We start from the raw sequence: 19,508 nt of genomic DNA, 5'->3' as shown, positions 1-19,508 counted from the left end.
GGTGTGAGCAGGTTACACGGCCACATCATGTGTTATAGGAGACCGATCACCGGTGTGAGCAGGGTACACGGCCACGTCATGTGTTATAGGAGACCGATCACCGGTGTGAGCAGGGTACACGGCCACGTCATGTGTTATAGGGGACCGATCACCGGTGTGAGCAGGGTACACGGCCACGTCATGTGTTATAGGAGACCGATCACCGGTGTGAGCAGGGTACACGGCCACGTCATGTGTTATAGGAGACCGATCACCGGTGTGAGCAGGGTACACGGCCACGTCATGTGTTATAGGAGACTGATCACCAGTATGAGCAGGTTACACGGCCACGTCATGTGTTATAGGAGACCGATCACCGGTATGAGCAGGTTACACGGCCACGTCATGTGTTATAGGAGACCGATCACCGGTGTGAGCAGGGTACACGGCCACGTCATGTGTTATAGGAGACCGATCACCGGTATGAGCAGGTTACACGGCCACGTCATGTGTTATACGAGACCGATCACCGGTGTGAGCAGGGTACACGGCCACGTCATGTGTTATAGGAGACTGATCACCAGTATGAGCAGGTTACATGGCCACGTCATGTGTTATAGGAGACCGATCACCGGTGTGAGCAGGTTACACGGCCACGTCATGTGTTATAGGAGACCGATCACCGGTGTGAGCAGGGTACACGGCTACATCATGTGTTACATGAGACCGATCACCGGTGTGAGCAGGGTACACGGCCACGTCATGTGTTATAGGAGACCGATCACCGGTGTGAGCAGGTTACACGGCCACATCATGTGTTATAGGAGACCGATCACCGGTGTGAGCAGGTTACACGGCCACGTCATGTGTTATAGGAGACCGATCACCGGTGTGAGCAGGTTACACGGCCACGTCATGTGTTATAGGAGACCGATCACCGGTGTGAGCAGGGTACACGGCCACGTCATGTGTTATAGGAGACCGATCACCCGTGTGAGCAGGGTACACGGCCACGTCATGTGTTATAGGAGACCGATCACCGGTGTGAGCAGGTTACACGGCCACGTCATGTGTTATAGGAGACCGATCACCGGAGTGAGCAGGGTACACGGCCACATCATGTGTTATAGGAGACCGATCACCGGTGTGAGCAGGGTACACGGCCACGTCATGTGTTATAGGACACCGATCACCCGTGTGAGCAGGGTACACGGCCACGTCATGTGTTATAGGAGACCGATCACCGGTGTGAGCAGGTTACACGGCCACGTCATGTGTTATAGGAGACTGATCACCGGTGTGAGCAGGTTACACGGCCACATCATGTGTTACAGGAGACCGATCACTGGTGTGAGCAGGGTACACGGCCACGTCATGTGTTATAGGAGACCGATCACCCGTGTGAGCAGGTTACACGGCCACGTCATGTGTTATAGGAGACCGATCACCGGTGTGAGCAGGTTACACGGCCACATCATGTGTTATAGGAGACCGATCACCGGTGTGAGCAGGTTACACGGCCACGTCATGTGTTATAGGAGACCGATCACCGGTGTGAGCAGGTTACACGGCCACGTCATGTGTTATAGGAGACCGATCACCGGTGTGAGCAGGGTACACGGCCACGTCATGTGTTATAGGAGACCGATCACCCGTGTGAGTAGGGTACACGGCCACGTCATGTGTTATAGGAGACCGATCACCGGTGTGAGCAGGTTACACGGCCACGTCATGTGTTATAGGAGACCGATCACCGGAGTGAGCAGGGTACACGGCCACATCATGTGTTATAGGAGACCGATCACCGGTGTGAGCAGGGTACACGGCCACGTCATGTGTTATAGGAGACCGATCACCCGTGTGAGCAGGGTACACGGCCACGTCATGTGTTATAGGAGACCGATCACCGGTGTGAGCAGGTTACACGGCCACGTCATGTCTTATAGGAGACCGATCACTGGTGTGAGCAGGTTACACGGCCACATCATGTGTTATAGGAGACCGATCACCGGTGTGAGCAGGGTACACGGCCACATCATGTGTTATAGGAGACCGATCACCGGTGTGAGCAGGGTACACGGCCACGTCATGTGTTATAGGAGACCGATCACCCGTGTGAGCAGGGTACACGGCCACGTCATGTGTTATAGGAGACCGATCACCGGTGTGAGCAGGTTACACGGCCACGTCATGTGTTATAGGAGACCGATCACCGGTGTGAGCAGGTTACACGGCCACGTCATGTGTTACAGGAGACCGATCACTGGTGTGAGCAGGGTACACGGCCACGTCATGTGTTATAGGAGACCGATCACCGGTGTGAGCAGGGTACACGACCACGTCATGTGTTATAGGAGACCGATCACCGGTGTGAGCAGGTTACACGGCCACGTCATGTGTTATAGGAGACCGATCACCCGTGTGAGCAGGGTACACGGCCACGTCATGTGTTATAGGAGACCGATCACCGGTGTGAGCAGGGTACACGGCCACGTCATGTGTTATAGGAGACCGATCACCCGTGTGAGCAGGGTACACGGCCACGTCATGTGTTATAGGAGACCGATCACCGGTGTGAGCAGGGTACACGGCCACATCATGTGTTATAGGAGACTGATCACCGGTGTGAGCAGGTTACGAGGCCACGTCATGTGTTATAGGAGACCGATCACCGGTGTGAGCAGGTTACGAGGCCACGTCATGTGTTATAGGAGACCGATCACTGGTGTGAGCAGGGTACACGGCCACGTCATGTGTTATAGGAGACCGATCACCGGTGTGAGCAGGGTACACGACCACGTCATGTGTTATAGGAGACCGATCACCGGTGTGAGCAGGTTACACGGCCACGTCATGTGTTACAGGAGACCGATCACTGGTGTGAGCAGGTTACACGGCCACGTCATGTAATAATGGCTGCAGAGCTGAGAACGCCATCTATATATTTTCATGGGGTTCATTGACTTTTCTCCCTGTGTGACATTGACCAATCATAAACAGGGGGCATCATAGAGGGGAAATAAAGAGCATGCCCCTGGAGAATGCCAGAACCGTCATTCTCTGTGTGAGACATGTAATGTCAGACAGCTCTGCCCTCATCAGGATCTCACTGCCGGGATCTACTGTGATTACCAGCAGGGGAGGAGGGCAGAGCTGTGTGCCGTCTCAAACACTATAATATAAACTTTACAAGCAAATGCAGAGGAGCAGCATTAAAAGCATACACTGCACTTTCCTCAGCTGTGCCGCCACTGTTGCATGATGTGGACAGTTTGGTGAAAGGTTCTCTCTAATAATCTGTCCCGGCTCCAGCACTGGACACTGCACCACCTCCGCTGCTCGGCCGGTCCTGTCTCCTATCCTGTTTTTGGGTCACCATGGCCTCCCTCTGCTCAGCCATTTAACGTGCTTAACTTGACTAATTTACCTACTAGTGTTCTGCCAATATTTGCCTCTGCTACATCACTTTACCAGCTCTGCTACACAGCACCACCACAGAAAACTCAACTCTGCTACATGTCTGCGCATGTTCTGCTACTCATCACTTCTGTAACGTAAACTCTGCTGAATCGGTTTTCTATTGCTGTATTAACTCTGCCGCCTCACTGAGTTAAATCTGCTGCATCATTGTAACAACACTGCTACATTGTAGTGCAATTCTGCTACTTTGTGTTAACAACTCAGTTGCATTGTTTTCCCTGTACTTTTCATTGCCGATCCAGTAACGCTGCGGCTGCTGGAGCAGAAGGTGTGAAGCTGCGCAGACCTAACATGTCACCTCTAATATCAGTGCTGCTCACGTCAGCCGGCGCCAGCCTTTCACTACAGCTTCACAATCTGAAGCCATTTCCCATCCTCTAATGTGTGAAAAATAATCTCAGCAGTTCTGGTGACGCATCCTCCACGGACACAGACCGATAATAGAGGCTCCGATAATATATATAATCCACCCGAGACAGTAGTGATCACAGGACGCCGCCCAGAGACAAAGTCACCTGTACCATCAGGACCTGCCAGGGCAGAACATGAGATGAGGCAGGAATGACATCAATGGTTGGTGACTGGTGTGGTACCCGGCCCTGCTGGTCCCAGTCAGAGGCGGTATTAGAGAACAGATCATCAGATTGCACAAATGTATCACAGGTGATGAGTTCCGGGCCGGGGACCCGTTTATCACGTCCGGCGCTCCATGATTTTACAGGAATTAACTTTATTTCTACAGATCAATGGGCCGATTGGAGTTTGCCAGAGTAAGAGGCGTCACGTTCATGAAAACATGCGCCTCCTAATGCATCTGCTGCATCGCTCTGCTGCATGTGCCTCCTAATGCATCTGCTGCGTCACTCTGTTACATGCGCTTCCTAATGCATCTGCTGCGTCACTCTGTTACATGCGCTTCCTAATGCATCTGCTACATCGCCCTGCTGCATGCGCCTCCTAATGCATCTGCTGCGTCACTCTGTTACATGCGCTTCCTAATGCATCTGCTACATCACTCTGCTGCATGCGCCTCCTAATGCATCTGCTACATTGCTCTGCTGCATGCGCCTCCTAATGCATCTGCTGCGTCACTCTGTTACATGCGCTTCCTAATGCATCTGCTACATCACTCTGCTGCATGCGCCTCCTAATGCATCTGCTGCATCACTATGTTACATGCGCTTCCTAATGCATCTGCTACATCGCTCTGCTGCATGTGCCTCCTAATGCATCTGCTGCGTCACTCTGTTACATGCGCTTCCTAATGCATCTGCTACAACACTCTGTTGCATGCGCCTCCTAATGCATCTGCTGCGTCACTCTGTTACATGCGCCTCCTAATGCATCTGCTGCATCACTCTGTTACATGCGCTTCCTAACGCATCTGCTACATTGCTCTGCTGCATGCGCCTCCTAATGCATCTGCTACATCGCTCTGCTGCATGCGCCTCCTAATGCATCTGCTACATCGCTCTGCTGCATGCGCCTCCTAATGCATCTGCTGCATCACTCTGTTACATGCGCTTCCTAATGCATCTGCTACATCACTCTGCTGCATGCGCCTCCTAATGCATCTGCTGCGTCACTCTGTTACATGCGCCTCCTAATGCATCTGCTGCATCACTCTGTTACATGCGCTTCCTAATGCATCTGCTACATCACTCTGTTGCATGCGCCTCCTAATGCATCTGCTGCGTCACTCTGTTACATGCGCCTCCTAATGCATCTGCTGCATCACTCTGTTACATGCGCTTCCTAACGCATCTGCTACATTGCTCTGCTGCATGCGCCTCCTAATGCATCTGCTACATCGCTCTGCTGCATGCGCCTCCTAATGCATCTGCTACATCGCTCTGCTGCATGCGCCTCCTAATGCATCTGCTGCATCACTCTGTTACATGCGCTTCCTAATGCATCTGCTACATCACTCTGCTGCATGCGCCTCCTAATGCATCTGCTGCGTCACTCTGTTACATGCGCCTCCTAATGCATCTGCTGCATCACTCTGTTACATGCGCTTCCTAACGCATCTGCTACATTGCTCTGCTGCATGCGCCTCCTAATGCATCTGCTACATCGCTCTGCTGCATGCGCCTCCTAATGCATCTGCTACATCGCTCTGCTGCATGCGCCTCCTAATGCATCTGCTGCATCACTCTGTTACATGCGCTTCCTAATGCATCTGCTACATCACTCTGCTGCATGCGCCTCCTAATGCATCTGCTGCGTCACTCTGTTACATGCGCCTCCTAATGCATCTGCTGCATCACTCTGTTACATGCGCTTCCTAATGCATCTGCTACATCACTCTGTTGCATGCGCCTCCTAATGCATCTGCTGCGTCACTCTGTTACATGCGCCTCCTAATGCATCTGCTGCATCACTCTGTTACATGCGCTTCCTAACGCATCTGCTACATTGCTCTGCTGCATGCGCCTCCTAATGCATCTGCTACATCGCTCTGCTGCATGCGCCTCCTAATGCATCTGCTACATCGCTCTGCTGCATGCGCCTCCTAATGCATCTGCTGCATCACTCTGTTACATGCGCTTCCTAATGCATCTGCTACATCACTCTGCTGCATGCGCCTCCTAATGCATCTGCTGCGTCACTCTGTTACATGCGCCTCCTAATGCATCTGCTGCATCACTCTGTTACATGCGCTTCCTAACGCATCTGCTACATCACTCTGCTGCATGCGCCTCCTAATGCATCTGCTACATCACTCTGCTGCATGCACCTCCTAATGCATCTGCTGCATCACTCTGTTACATGCGCTTCCTAATGCATCTGCTACATCGCTCTGCTGCATGCGCCTCCTAATGCATCTGCTGCATCACTCTGCTGCATGCGCCTCCTAATGCATCTGCTGCATCGCTTTGCTGCATGCGCCTCCTAATGCATCTGCTACATTGCTCTGCTGCATGCGCCTCCTAATGCATCTGCTACATCGCTCTGCTGCATGCGCCTCCTATTGCATCTGCTACATCGCTCTGCTGCATGCGCCTCCTAATGCATCTGCTGCATCACTCTGTTACATGCGGTTCCTAATGCATCTGCTACATCGCTCTGCTGCATGCGCCGCTGTCAAATGTGTCAGCGTCAGTTTTGTGGCATAAATCATGATCAATTTGTCAGCCACGCTCTCTCCTCATTATGCTCCTCACGATTTTCAAAAGTTGTCAGATCTTATGAAAAACACCGGAATGGTTTGAAATTGACACATTTTGGAATTCAGGACACAATTGAGACATGAAAGCCGTTTGTACGACTCTTTGTCTTTGCACCTTAGACGCGTCTTCTGCTCCCCCCATAGTGACAGCTCTGCGTATAGTGACTGTACAGACCCCAATGACGGTGTAAAAATGACACAAAGCCCCAATATATAGAAACGACATCATAAATGACCAATCAGGAAGGGAAACACCTGTAACCCCAGTGTGATGTCATCGCTCGCCCCTGCCCATGATGACATCACAGCTCCTCAGCTATTCACAGATTATACATTTGCTCCTCTTTATAAGCTCAGAGATACGGAACATTTCAGGACTTACAGACTAACTCGATTCTTATGAAGTCTTTAACACCGAGATTTTCCAAGAAGACTCCGGATGAGCTTGTGATCTTAAAGAAGAATGAGATGTCAATGCTGAAATCCAAGAAGAAAGTGGGGAAATAGAGATAAGACGTCCCGGAAGTGAAAGAGGCCGAATTCCAAAGGCTTCCTGGGAAATAAAAAATAAGTTACTTTTCATAATGCTGTAACTGCACGGAATATGCTGGAAGCACAAGAAGATACAGATGTGTGCACTCACGGTCACCATAACAGCGCAGCGCTCCCACCCTCCAGGCGGCTTCAGATCCCGATCTGTTGGTGTCACTGATTACAATCTGGGACACTGGTAAGTGATCTTTAAAGGTTAGAAATCCAATATCACTTGTCCTGTACGGAGGAATAAAAGGGGGGACAAGAGGATAAGGAAAGGGAAGAAGGGGGAAAAGGGATAAAAAGAAGGAAGGTAAAAAAGAGATGAAGAAGAAAAAAGAAGAGAAAAGGAGGTGGGAAAAGGGCGAAATAGAGGAAGATGAGAAAGAGAATGTTAGAACACAGAAGATAAAAAAGAGGAAGAAAAAAGTTTGAAGATTAAAAAAGGAAGAGGATGAAAAGGGGAGAAGAGAAGGGAAAAGAGGGAAAAGGAAGAGGAAATGGAAATAGGAATGGAAAACAGCGTGGAAGAAATAAAAGATAAGAAGAAAGAAGAAGTCAAATAGGAGACAGAGAAAGGGAAATGTGAATAAAATAGTGAGATGAAAAAGATTGAGATAGGAAAGAACGAGAAGAAATAATGAGTAAGAGAACATGAAGAGAAGAAAAAGATGAGAAGTAAAGAATTAAGAAGAAATTGTTAAAAAAAAAAGAGCGAGAAATGAAATGGAAAGTGGAAGAAAATAGCAAGAGAAAAAAGAATAAAAACAATAAGAAAAGAAAGTGAGGAGAGAAAAATTGTGGGAAGGAGATAAAGACAATGATGGAGGAGGACAATAAGAATATGAAGGCAAGGAAGGCGGAAAAAGGGAGAAAAGGGAGAATATTAAGGAAGACGCATAACATGTGAGCAAGCGGAAAATGCAGAATGAAGTAATGGAAGGAGGTGATGAAAAAACATTACAAATGTGGAAAAGGAAAGAAGAAAAAGAGGAAGAGGATTGAGAATGGGAAAATGGATGAGAAGTCATAGAGAAATGAAACGGATGAGGATAAAGAGGATAACAAGAAAGAAAATGAAGGGAGAAAAATGGTATCGTATGCAGCACTGGTCATCGAGGATCGTGTGCAGCACTGGTCATCGTCATCGAGGATCATACGCAGCACTGGTCATCGAGGATCGTGTGCAGCACTGGTCATCAAGTATCGTAGGCAGTACTGGTCATCAAGTATCGTATGCAGCACTGGTCATCGAGGATCGTGTGCAGCACTGGTCATCAAGTATCGTAGGCAGCACTGGTCATCAAGTATCGTATGCAGCACTGGTCATCGAGTATCGTATGCAGCACTGGTCATCACGTATCGTATGCAGCACTGGTCATCAAGTATCGTATGCAGCACTGGTCATCGAGTATCGTATGCAGCACTGGTCATCACGTATCGTGTGCAGCACTGGTCATCACGTATCGTATGCAGCACTGGTCATCAAGTATCTTATGCAGCACTGGTCATCACGTATCGTGTGCAGCACTGGTCATCAAGTATCGTATGCAGCACTGGTCATCAAGTATCGTATGCAGCACTGGTCATCACTTATCGTATGCAGCACTGGTCATCAAGTATCGTATGCAGCACTGGTCATCGAGGATCGTGTGCAGCACTGGTCATCGAGGATCGTGTGCAGCACTGGTCATCGAGGATCGTGTGCAGCACTGGTCATCACATATCGTATGCAGCATGGTTCATATGCATAAATTTATAGACCGTTTATGACAACATACAGCTGTGTGAAAAAGTGTCTGCGCCCTTCCTGATTTCCTATTCTTTTGCATGTTTGTCACACTTAAATGTAAATATTAGACAAAGATAACATGTAATCACAAAATGCAGTTTATAAATGAAGGTCTTTATTATTAAAGGAAAAAGAAATCCCAAACTGCAGGGCCCTGTGTGAAAAAGTGATTGCCCCCACCCATAAAACATAAATTCACCGTACTTTATCCCAAGATTGGGAGGCCGAGTTCACATTCCCTAGCCACACGCAGGCCTGATTACTGCCACACCTGTTCTCAATCAATAAATCTCTTAAATAGGACCTGCCTAACAAAGGGAAATTCTGGAACAAATGAGAAACAAAGTAATTGAGATCTCTCAGTCTGAAAAAAAGGTTATAAAGCCATTTCTAAAGCTTTGGGACTCCAGCAAACCACAGTGAGAGTCATTATCCACAAATGTGGTGAACCTACCCAGGGGTGACCAACCAACCAAAATTACCCCAAAATCAAAGCTACGATTCATCCAAGAAGTCACAAAAGACCCCACAACAACATCCAAAGAACTGCAGACCTCACTTTCCTCAGTTCAGGTCCTTGTTCATGACTCCACCATAAAAAAGAGACTAGGTGAAAATGGCCTCCATGGCAGAGCTCCAAGACGGAAATCACTGCTGAGGAATAAGACCATAAATGCTCATCTCAGTTTTGCCAGAAAACATCTTGATGATCCCCAAGACTTTTGGGAGAATACTCTGTGGACTGACGAGAAAAAAGTTGAACTTTTTGGATGGTGTATGTCCCATTATATCTGGCGTAGAAGTAACACAGCATTTCAGAAAGGCAACATCATACCAACAGTAAAATATGGTGGTGGTGTGATGGTCTGGGGCTGTTTTGCTGCTTCAGGACCTGAAAGACTTGATGTGGTAAATGGAAACATGAATTCTGCTGTCTACCATAAAATCCTGAAGGAGAATGTCCGGTCATCTGTTCATGACCTCAAGCTGAAGCACATTTGTGTTATGCATCCAAAACAAAACCAAATTAAGACTTTGGAGTGGCCTAGTCAAAGTCCTGACCTTAACCTGATTGTGATGCAGTGGCATGACATTAAAAAGGGGGTTCATACTCGGAAACCTCCAATGTGGCTGAATTGCAACAATTCTACAAAGATATGTAGCAAAAATTCCTCCAGATCATTGTAAAATACTCATTGTCAGTTATTACAAACGCTTGACTGCAGTTGTTGCTGCTAAGGGCGGCCCAACCAGTTCTTAGGTGTCATGTTAGGACAAGGTTAATGTCCTGTGCTCTCAGGGTTAATGTTGTTAGCCTCTCTTTCAAGATGGGAGGGCTATTTATACTCGCTCCTAACCTGGTATCCTTGTCAGCTATAGGTTTTTCTGCAATATGTATGCTTGACCTCTGTAGTGTGTGCTGGCTTGCTTTGTGTCTTGCTGTCACCTGCTTTATTCATTTTCCTGGATTACTGACCCCTGGCTTGGCTTCTGACTATTCCCTGACCCTCCCTGTTGGTATCTTGTAATCTCCTGGCTATGACCTCTGCTTGTTTCACTATTCTTTTATGCTTGTTCCTTCTCTGTTTCCCCGATGTCTGGCTCTGCCCCCTGACCGCCTCCCACTCTGTCACATGATCTTAGGTCCTTTTGCTTTACCTGATCACTCTGTCTCATGTGGAAGGTCCTGTTTGTGATCAGGTTAGTTCCCCGGTGTCTGGTCCAGCTCCGTTACTGCTGGGTGCAGTTTCCCCTGCAGCATTAATACCCGGGTATCGTGACATTAGGTTTAGGGGGCAATCACTTTTTCACACAGGGCCCTGCAGGTTTGGATTTCTTTTTCCCTTAATAATAAAAACCTTCATTTATAAACTGCATTTTGTGATTACTTGTGTTATTGTTGTCTAATATTCACATTTGTTTGGTGCTTGGAAACATTTAAGCATAACAAAAATGCAAAGAATAGGAAACCAATAAGGGGGTGAACACTTTTTCACACGACTGTATGACTCATGAGTCATTCTGTCAGAGTTATGTAAAAAAAACAGAACAAAAATTGACTTCCGTTTCTCAAAGTTGCAGCAGAGCTGAGATTGTCGTATCACCTGGTGAGAATTTCCAGTAATCCTCCCGCAGCAATGCTGATGATCCCAAGAGCTTGCAATCACACTGCCTCAATTCATTTCCTATAACTTGTCATTGATAATAACTGGGGATTTACATTTTAAAAATGTGAAATTACTGAGAAAATGAGCAACTTTTCCTGATAGATACAGAATGGTGACCTGTGATGTGAGGCCGAGCCTGGTAATAGAGGAGACAAGACGTGACGGCAGCCTGGAAGTGACGCCTCCGCTGTTCTCATCACATTGTCGTCTCCTTTTTCCTCATTTTCTTCATTTGCTCCTCTTGTCTGATCACAGATGGATCTTTCCATATTTATCAGGTTCGGGGTCCGGAGTGCAGAGATCTTGTGTTAGAGTAAATGCAGCTGATGTGATGAATAAAACAACACGAGGACTTTATTTCTGCCTCTCCATGGTTTATTCATAGAAATGATCATGGAGCAGAACTACAGAAAAATCCTAATTCCTGTCCATGTAATGAGTATATTAGACGCTATTCTCCCATGAACGGCTGTGGCGATCAGTGATGGACTCGGGTATGCTACGACAGCTACAAACGTATAAGAGCTGCTCCCTGAAAGCTACTGTATACCGGCAACAAAGTATCTAACAGCTGTATCAGTCTCATCAGAATATTTCACTAAAGACCTAAATTGTGTAAAATATGAAACTAATCATAGAAAATGCACAAAAGAAAACTGTGTCTCTCAGGAGCTTGGCCAGGTTCCCGTCCTCCTCTGTACAGTCCTGGGTCTGACTATAAGAAAACTGCTGCAGCAGGAGCCTCTCCCCTCTGTTCACAGATTTTTAAGCCCTACTACAGACATATTCTGTGCCACAACCAAAAAAGGGAACAGCTGCAGGAGATTACCCCTGTCTTCTCGGCTGGAGATTACCCCTGTCTTCTCCAATGTAGATTACCCCTGTCTTCTCTGCTGGAGATTACCCCTGTCTTCTCTGCTGGAGATTACCCCTGTCTTCTCTGCCGGGGATTACCCCTGTCTTCTCTGCCGGAGATTACCCCTGTCTTCTCTGCCGGAGATTACCCCTGTCTTTTCTGCTGGAGATTACCCCTGTCTTCTCTGCCGGAGATTACCCCTGTCTTTTCTGCCGGCGATTACCCCTGTCTTCTCTGCTGGAGATTACCCCTGTCTTCTCGGCTGGAGATTACCCCTGTCTTTTCTGCTGGAGATTACCCCTGTCTTCTCGGCTGGAGATTACCCCTGTCTTCTCGGCTGGAGATTACACCTGTCTTCTCTGCTGGAGATTACCCCTGTCTTCTCTGCTGGAGATTACCCCTGTCTTCTCTGCTGGAGATTACCCCTGTCTTCTCGGCTGGAGATTACCCCTGTCTTCTCGGCTGGAGATTACCTCTGTCTTCTCTGCAGGAGATTACCCCTGTCTTCTCTGCAGGAGATTACCCCTGTCTTCTTGGCTGGAGATTACCCCTGTCTTCTCTGCAGGAGATTACCCCTGTCTTCTTGGCTGCAGATTACCCCTGTCTTCTCTGCCGGAGATTACCCCTGTCTTCTCTGCCGGAGATTACCCCTGTCTTCTCTGCCAGAGATTACCCCTGTCTTCTCTGCCGGAGATTACCCCTGTCTTCTCTGCCGGAGATTACCCCTGTCTTCTCGGCTGGAGATTACCCCTGTCTTCTCTGCCGGAGATTACCCTTGTCTTCTCTGCCGGAGATTACCCCTGTCTTCTCTGCCAGAGATTACCCCTGTCTTCTCTGCCGGAGATTACCCTTGTCTTCTCTGCCGGAGATTACCCCTGTCTTCTCTGCAGAATATCTACAAGTCAGTTTGTTTCCAGAACATGTAAAAGACCCTGCGGAATGATAAATGTGTCTCCTGTGTAATTGTATCATTTCTCGACTTATCGTTACTTTGAAAACCTGCAACTATAACTTCAGTAAAATACAAGTCACAGCTGAGTTTCGCCTCTTATGTTTCCTATTAGACTGGGAAGCTTCAAGTTCACAATGTTGTGCTGAAATCAGACAACTTCCTTCCCAAACCTCAATCCTGCATTCACTGCCCCCTTAATTCCCGGAGGTTCATGGTCTTATCAGGAAAAAAAGTGATTTCTGCTATTCTGCTTTGATTTATAGCAATGCCTCCAAGAGACGACATCAAATCCCGCGCACGTCCGCGCTCTACTCAACTCTTCCAGTTAGTGGGCAAACTCCATATTTCACATCTCAGCGTGGCACAAAATCCAGAAGACATTTTATATCAAGGGGTCAAATGGAACAAATTCACTGCAGCCGCTGAGCAAATACCAAGCCAGTTTCTCTTAAAACAGAAAATGTGGCTTCTTTTTCTCCTCCTGGACACAGAACATTTCCTGTCACTCAAATTCTGCAAAATACGCCAACAAGAATCACAACACGGAGTTTACTCAAACATTAAAAAGTTTAAATATTTCCAAGATTTCTAGATTTCTGCTTGTTGTCAGTGAATTGCAATATTCATTTAGACTTTGTTAACACAGAGTTTTTTTTTCAAGCAGAAACCAGATCACGGGATTCTTTATTTTTGGAGTTTTTCTTTTCTTGAAGTGTTTTTTTGCACTCTTTTGATTGGGTAGTTCCTATTTTCGAGCAGATTCCAACAGGATTTAGTACAAAGAAGTGGCAAACTCTGTTTTCATTTCACCAAACGTTTTTCAAAACCTCTTCCAAAAAAATGAAATTGCTCAAAAAAATGTCTATTATGAACAGCGAAGTTATTTTCTCATTGAAATCACTAGGAATTGTTTTAAGTGTTTTTCAAGGAAATGCACTTAACAAAAAAAAATAAAATCAAGAGGCTAAAAAGTAGCAGAAATCTACAGATCTGAGGGATTATTTCCATTGTATCTTTTTTAGAACTTGCACCTGCAGGGCCGGCATCAGGAGGAAAATGGCAGCAGCTTCCTTTGTGAGTGCAGAATCAGAAATGAACACTAATACGGCCACGTTCACACATTCAGTATTCGGTCAGTATTTTACATCAGTATTTGGTCAGTATTTTACATCAGTATTTGGTCAGTATTTTACATCAGTATTTGTAGCCAAAACCAGGAGAGGAACAATCAGAGGAAAAGTATAATAGAAACATATGCACCACTTCTGTATCTTTCACCCACTGCTGGTTACAAATACTGATGTAAAATACTGACCGAATACTGAACGTGTGAACGTGGCCTAATAAGACAAAGAAAACTCATGTGATATCTCCGCGTCGCACACCTGCCAAGTGACAGACCCAGCTCTGCTACATCCATATTTAAAGGGCCGCACCCCTGCAGTGATATCAGGGGGCTTCTTTCTTACCAGTCGCTCCTGTCGGCGTCGCAGTTGCAGTAATGCTTCATATCAATGCAGTTTTCCTCCAAGCCACAGGTGCACTGCCCAGGTAACGACCCTCCCCAGTACGTGTGCTTCGCATTGCCTCTTCCGATCCACCAGGTAAAGGGGGCGCCATCTGCAAACACCCAACACAAAGCCATATTACTGAGCCTGGAGGTTACAGGAATACGTGAGGTCACATAGCGAGATTGGAGATGTTCCATTATAATCAGATTATGGTCGAGGTAAACGCACCGGATGACCGCCGTATGTGCCCTCTGGAAAACAGGGATGATCTTTTCAGTGGGGGGCGCTATTCTGCTACACCTGTCCATTTATTACCCACAGACTGTAACATAAGTGTTATCAGATTACATTGTGACTATCATTGAGCCTAGTGATTGGCTGCAGTGGTCACATGATGTTCTGATGTCACCACTGCAGCCAGTCAATAATGACTGGGAGAAGCCGCGGAGAGTCAGTGCTGGAGCGGCCGGGGGTGAGAACAGATGACTTTGTTAGTTTTACATACAAGAAGCCAAAGAACAGACAACCCCTACAATCAATGGAAATATAGGGTGCGCTCACTTCTTTATATCTTCCATGGATCCTCAATATAAAATGAGGTATCCCTGATTAACTCGATTAAACTCTTCAGTTTTGTGTTTGCAGCTTCTGTGTCAGTGATTCCCACCTTATAACCAGAGGAACCATTTCTACTTCTGAGAACACAAACTCCAATTCCTATCGGTGCAGGTAAAGTACAACGTGCGATCTGTGCTGCAGTCAGATACTTTATTGTCTGTTTCTTTACTTTGGTTTCTTTCTTTTTTTTTGTCTTTTGCTATTTTTTTCATTGAATTCTTCAAAATATCGCAGCCAGCTTGATGAATTTTGCACAAAATCAAACAAGCGCTTTTTATATTTTAATTTTTTTGCATCTTTTTCATGCAAACAGTTGCATGACCCATTGAAACATTGCACATTTGTATTAAACCGGTGCCATAAAAATAAATAAAATTAGGCAGATTTTCTCCTTCTCTAGGTTACTGGAGTAAAATTACACAAAAATGATGCCACATTCCGAGAAACAAATAATAACTTAGGCTAAAATATTTGGACAATTAAAACTATGTCCAAAAAAGCAAAGAAAAAAAAAACACAAATTCAGGTAAAGGTGACTTAAATAAAGGACAAATGTAAAAATGAATAAAAGGTACAAATAAAAATTGTCACTTTTAGACCTATTTTTACTCCAGAAAAAGGCGCAAAGACAATAATGAATAGCGCGGCCTTTATGATTTTATAACTTTCACCATTTATCTCCCCGTTTAGAATCCTTCTTTCCTTTAGTAGAATTATTATTAGAAATGTTTTTGTTTGCTTTTCACAAACAGATTCCTCCCAGTGTACGGAGTGTAGACAATCCTTTATGAGCTGTGAGTAAAGGTTCACACAGTTGGCTACAATGTATCAGTGCAGATGTTGTGTATCAGTCTGGAGATCGCGCAGTTTAGCTCCTAGTGGATTGTCTAGATCAGATACATCTGTAATCTGTCAAAAGGAAGTAAAATAAAACACAAAGTACTTTAGAAAGTTGCAGAAGATTTCAATACACAATGATTCAGCTTTATATACAAAGTAAGGCTCCTTCTCTGCATTATTGAGACAATATCTGATGGCATGAGCGCAGCGTACACAGGATCAGTCATCATTATATTTGACATTTAAATGAACACTCGGTTAATATGGAAACCGCTATAGTATGAGGTTGTACACAAGGTATCAGCAGAGCCAGGCTCAGACAGCACAGACAGGTCCGCTATAGTATGAGGCTGTACACAAGGTATCAGCAGAGCCAGGCTCAGACAGCACAGACAGGTCCGCTATAGTATGAGGCTGTACACAAGGTATCAGCAGAGCCAGGCTCAGACAGCACAGACAGGTCCGCTCTAGTATGAGGCTGTACACAAGGTATCAGCAGAGCCAGGCTCAGACAGCACAGACAGGTCCTCTATAGTATGAGGCTGTACAAAAGGTATCAGCAGAGCCAGGCTCAGACAGCACAGACAGGTCCGCTATAGTATGAGGCTGTACACAAGGTATCAGCAGAGCCAGGCTCAGACAGCACAGACAGGTCCGCTATAGTATGAGGCTGTACACCAGGTATCAGCAGAGCCAGGCTCAGACAGCACAGACAGGTCCGCTATAGTATGAGGCTGTACACAAGGTATCAGCAGAGCCAGGCTCAGACAGCACAGACAGGTCCGCTATAGTATGAGGCTGTACACAAGGTATCAGCAGAGCCAGGCTCAGACAGCACAGACAGGTCCGCTATAGTATGAGGCTGTACACAAGGTATCAGCAGAGCCAGGCTCAGACAGCACAGGCAGGTCCGCTATAGTATGAGGCTGTACACAAGGTATCAGCAGAGCCAGGCTCAGACAGCACAGACAGGTCCGCTCTAGTATGAGGCTGTACACAAGGTATCAGCAGAGCCAGGCTCAGACAGCACAGACAGGTCCTCTATAGTATGAGGCTGTACAAAAGGTATCAGCAGAGCCAGGCTCAGACAGCACAGACAGGTCCGCTATAGTATGAGGCTGTACACAAGGTATCAGCAGAGCCAGGCTCAGACAGCACAGACAGGTCCGCTATAGTATGAGGCTGTACACCAGGTATCAGCAGAGCCAGGCTCAGACAGCACAGACAGGTCCGCTATAGTATGAGGCTGTACACAAGGTATCAGCAGAGCCAGGCTCAGACAGCACAGACAGGTCCGCTATAGTATGAGGCTGTACACAAGGTATCAGCAGAGCCAGGCTCAGACAGCACAGACAGGTCCGCTATAGTATGAGGCTGTACACAAGGTATCAGCAGAGCCAGGCTCAGACAGCACAGGCAGGTCCGCTATAGTATGAGGCTGTACACAAGGTATCAGCAGAGCCAGGCTCAGACAGCACAGACAGGTCTGCTATAGTATGAGGCTATACACAAGGTATCAGCAGAGCCAGGCTCAGACAGCACAGACAGGTCCGCTATAGAATGAGGCTGTACACAAGGTATCAGCAGAGCCAGGCTCAGACAGCACAGACAGGTCCGCTATAGTATGAGGCTGTACACAAGGTATCAGCAGAGCCAGGCTCAGACAGCACAGACAGGTCCGCTATAGTATGAGGCTGTACACAAGGTATCAGCAGAGCCAGGCTCAGACAGCACAGACAGGTCCGCTATAGTATGAGGCTGTACACAAGGTATCAGCAGAGCCAGGCTCAGACAGCACAGACAGGTCCGCTATAGTATGAGGCTATACACAAGGTATCAGCAGAGCCAGGCTCAGACAGCACAGACAGGTCCGCTATAGTATGAGGCTGTACACAAGGTATCAGCAGAGCCAGGTTCAGACAGCACAGACAGGTCCGCTATAGTATGAGGCTATACACAAGGTATCAGCAGAGCCAGGCTCAGACAGCACAGGCAGGTCCGCTATAGTATGAGGCTGTACACAAGGTATCAGCAGAGCCAGGCTCAGACAGCACAGACAGGTCCGCTATAGTATGAGGCTGTACACAAGGTATCAGCAGAGCCAGGTTCAGACAGCACAGACAGGTCCGCTATAGTATGAGGCTATACACAAGGTATCAGCAGAGCCAGGCTCAGACAGCACAGACAGGTCCTCTATAGTATGAGGCTGTACACAAGGTATCAGCAGAGCCAGGCTCAGACAGCACAGACAGGTCCGCTATAGTATGAGGCTGTACACAAGGTATCAGCAGAGCCAGGCTCAGACAGCACAGACAGGTCCTCTATAGTATGAGGCTATACACAAGGTATCAGCAGAGCCAGGCTCAGACAGCACAGACAGGTCCTCTATAGTATGAGGCTGTACACAAGGTATCAGCAGAGCCAGGCTCAGACAGCACAGACAGGTCCGCTATAGTATGAGGCTGTACACAAGGTATCAGCAGAGCCAGGCTCAGACAGCACAGGCAGGTCCGCTATAGTATGAGGCTGTACACAAGGTATCAGCAGAGCCAGGCTCAGACAGCACAGACAGGTCCGCTATAGTATGAGGCTGTACACAAGGTATCAGCAGTGCCAGGCTCAGACAGCACAGACAGGTCCGCTATAGTATGAGGCTGTACACAAGGTATCAGCAGAGCCAGGCTCAGACAGCACAGACAGGTCCGCTATAGTATGAGGCTGTACACAAGGTATCAGCAGAGCCAGGCTCAGACAGCACAGACAGGTCCTCTATAGTATGAGGCTGTACACAAGGTATCAGCAGAGCCAGGCTCAGACAGCACAGACAGGTCCTCTATAGTATGAGGCTGTACACAAGGTATCAGCAGAGCCAGGCTCAGACAGCACAGACAGGTCCGCTATAGTATGAGGCTATACACAAGGTATCAGCAGAGCCAGGCTCAGACAGCACAGACAGGTCTGCTATAGTATGAGGCTGTACACAAGGTATCAGCAGAGCCAGGCTCAGACAGCAGAGACAGGTCCTCTATAGTATGAGGCTGTACACAAGGTATCAGCAGAGCCAGGCTCAGACAGCACAGACAGGTCCTCTATAGTATGAGGCTGTACACAAGGTATCAGCAGAGCCAGGCTCAGACAGCAGAGACAGGTCCTCTATAGTATGAGGCTGTACACAAGGTATCAGCAGAGCCAGGCTCAGACAGCACAGACAGGTCTGCTATAGTATGAGGCTGTACACAAGGTATCAGCAGAGCCAGGCTCAGACAGCAGAGACAGGTCCTCTATAGTATGAGGCTGTACACAAGGTATCAGCAGAGCCAGGCTCAGACAGCACAGACAGGTCTGCTATAGTATGAGGCTGTACACAAGGTATCAGCAGAGCCAGGCTCAGACAGCACAGACAGGTCCGCTATAGTATGAGGCTGTACACAAGGTATCAGCAGAGCCAGGCTCAGACAGCACAGACAGGTCCGCTATAGTATGAGGCTATACACAAGGTATCAGCAGAGCCAGGTTCAGACAGCACAGGCAGGTCCTCTATAGTATGAGGCTGTACACAAGGTATCAGCAGAGCCAGGCTCAGACAGCACAGACAGGTCCGCTATA

The 19,508-nt window shown here is 47.4% G+C and overlaps 1 protein-coding gene across 1 annotated transcript in view; it reads right to left on the bottom strand.

The window, feature by feature from the left end:
* CNTNAP5 (contactin associated protein family member 5) overlaps positions 1-19,508 on the bottom strand; it is a 281,715-nt gene that overhangs the window by 52,335 nt on the left and 209,872 nt on the right. The window contains exons 14-16 of the mRNA XM_069732659.1: positions 14,403-14,553; positions 7,275-7,402; positions 7,014-7,184 (exon numbers count right to left, since the gene is read on the bottom strand). Of these exons, the coding sequence (XP_069588760.1) occupies positions 7,014-7,184; positions 7,275-7,402; positions 14,403-14,553 (450 nt within the window). The remainder of the gene's footprint in view (positions 1-7,013; positions 7,185-7,274; positions 7,403-14,402; positions 14,554-19,508) is intronic.

The sequence above is a fragment of the Ranitomeya imitator genome, chromosome 7 (assembly GCF_032444005.1).
Source record: "Ranitomeya imitator isolate aRanImi1 chromosome 7, aRanImi1.pri, whole genome shotgun sequence".
Lineage (NCBI taxonomy): Eukaryota > Metazoa > Chordata > Amphibia > Anura > Dendrobatidae > Ranitomeya > Ranitomeya imitator.
This window is presented reverse-complemented; position numbering and strand designations above follow the sequence as displayed.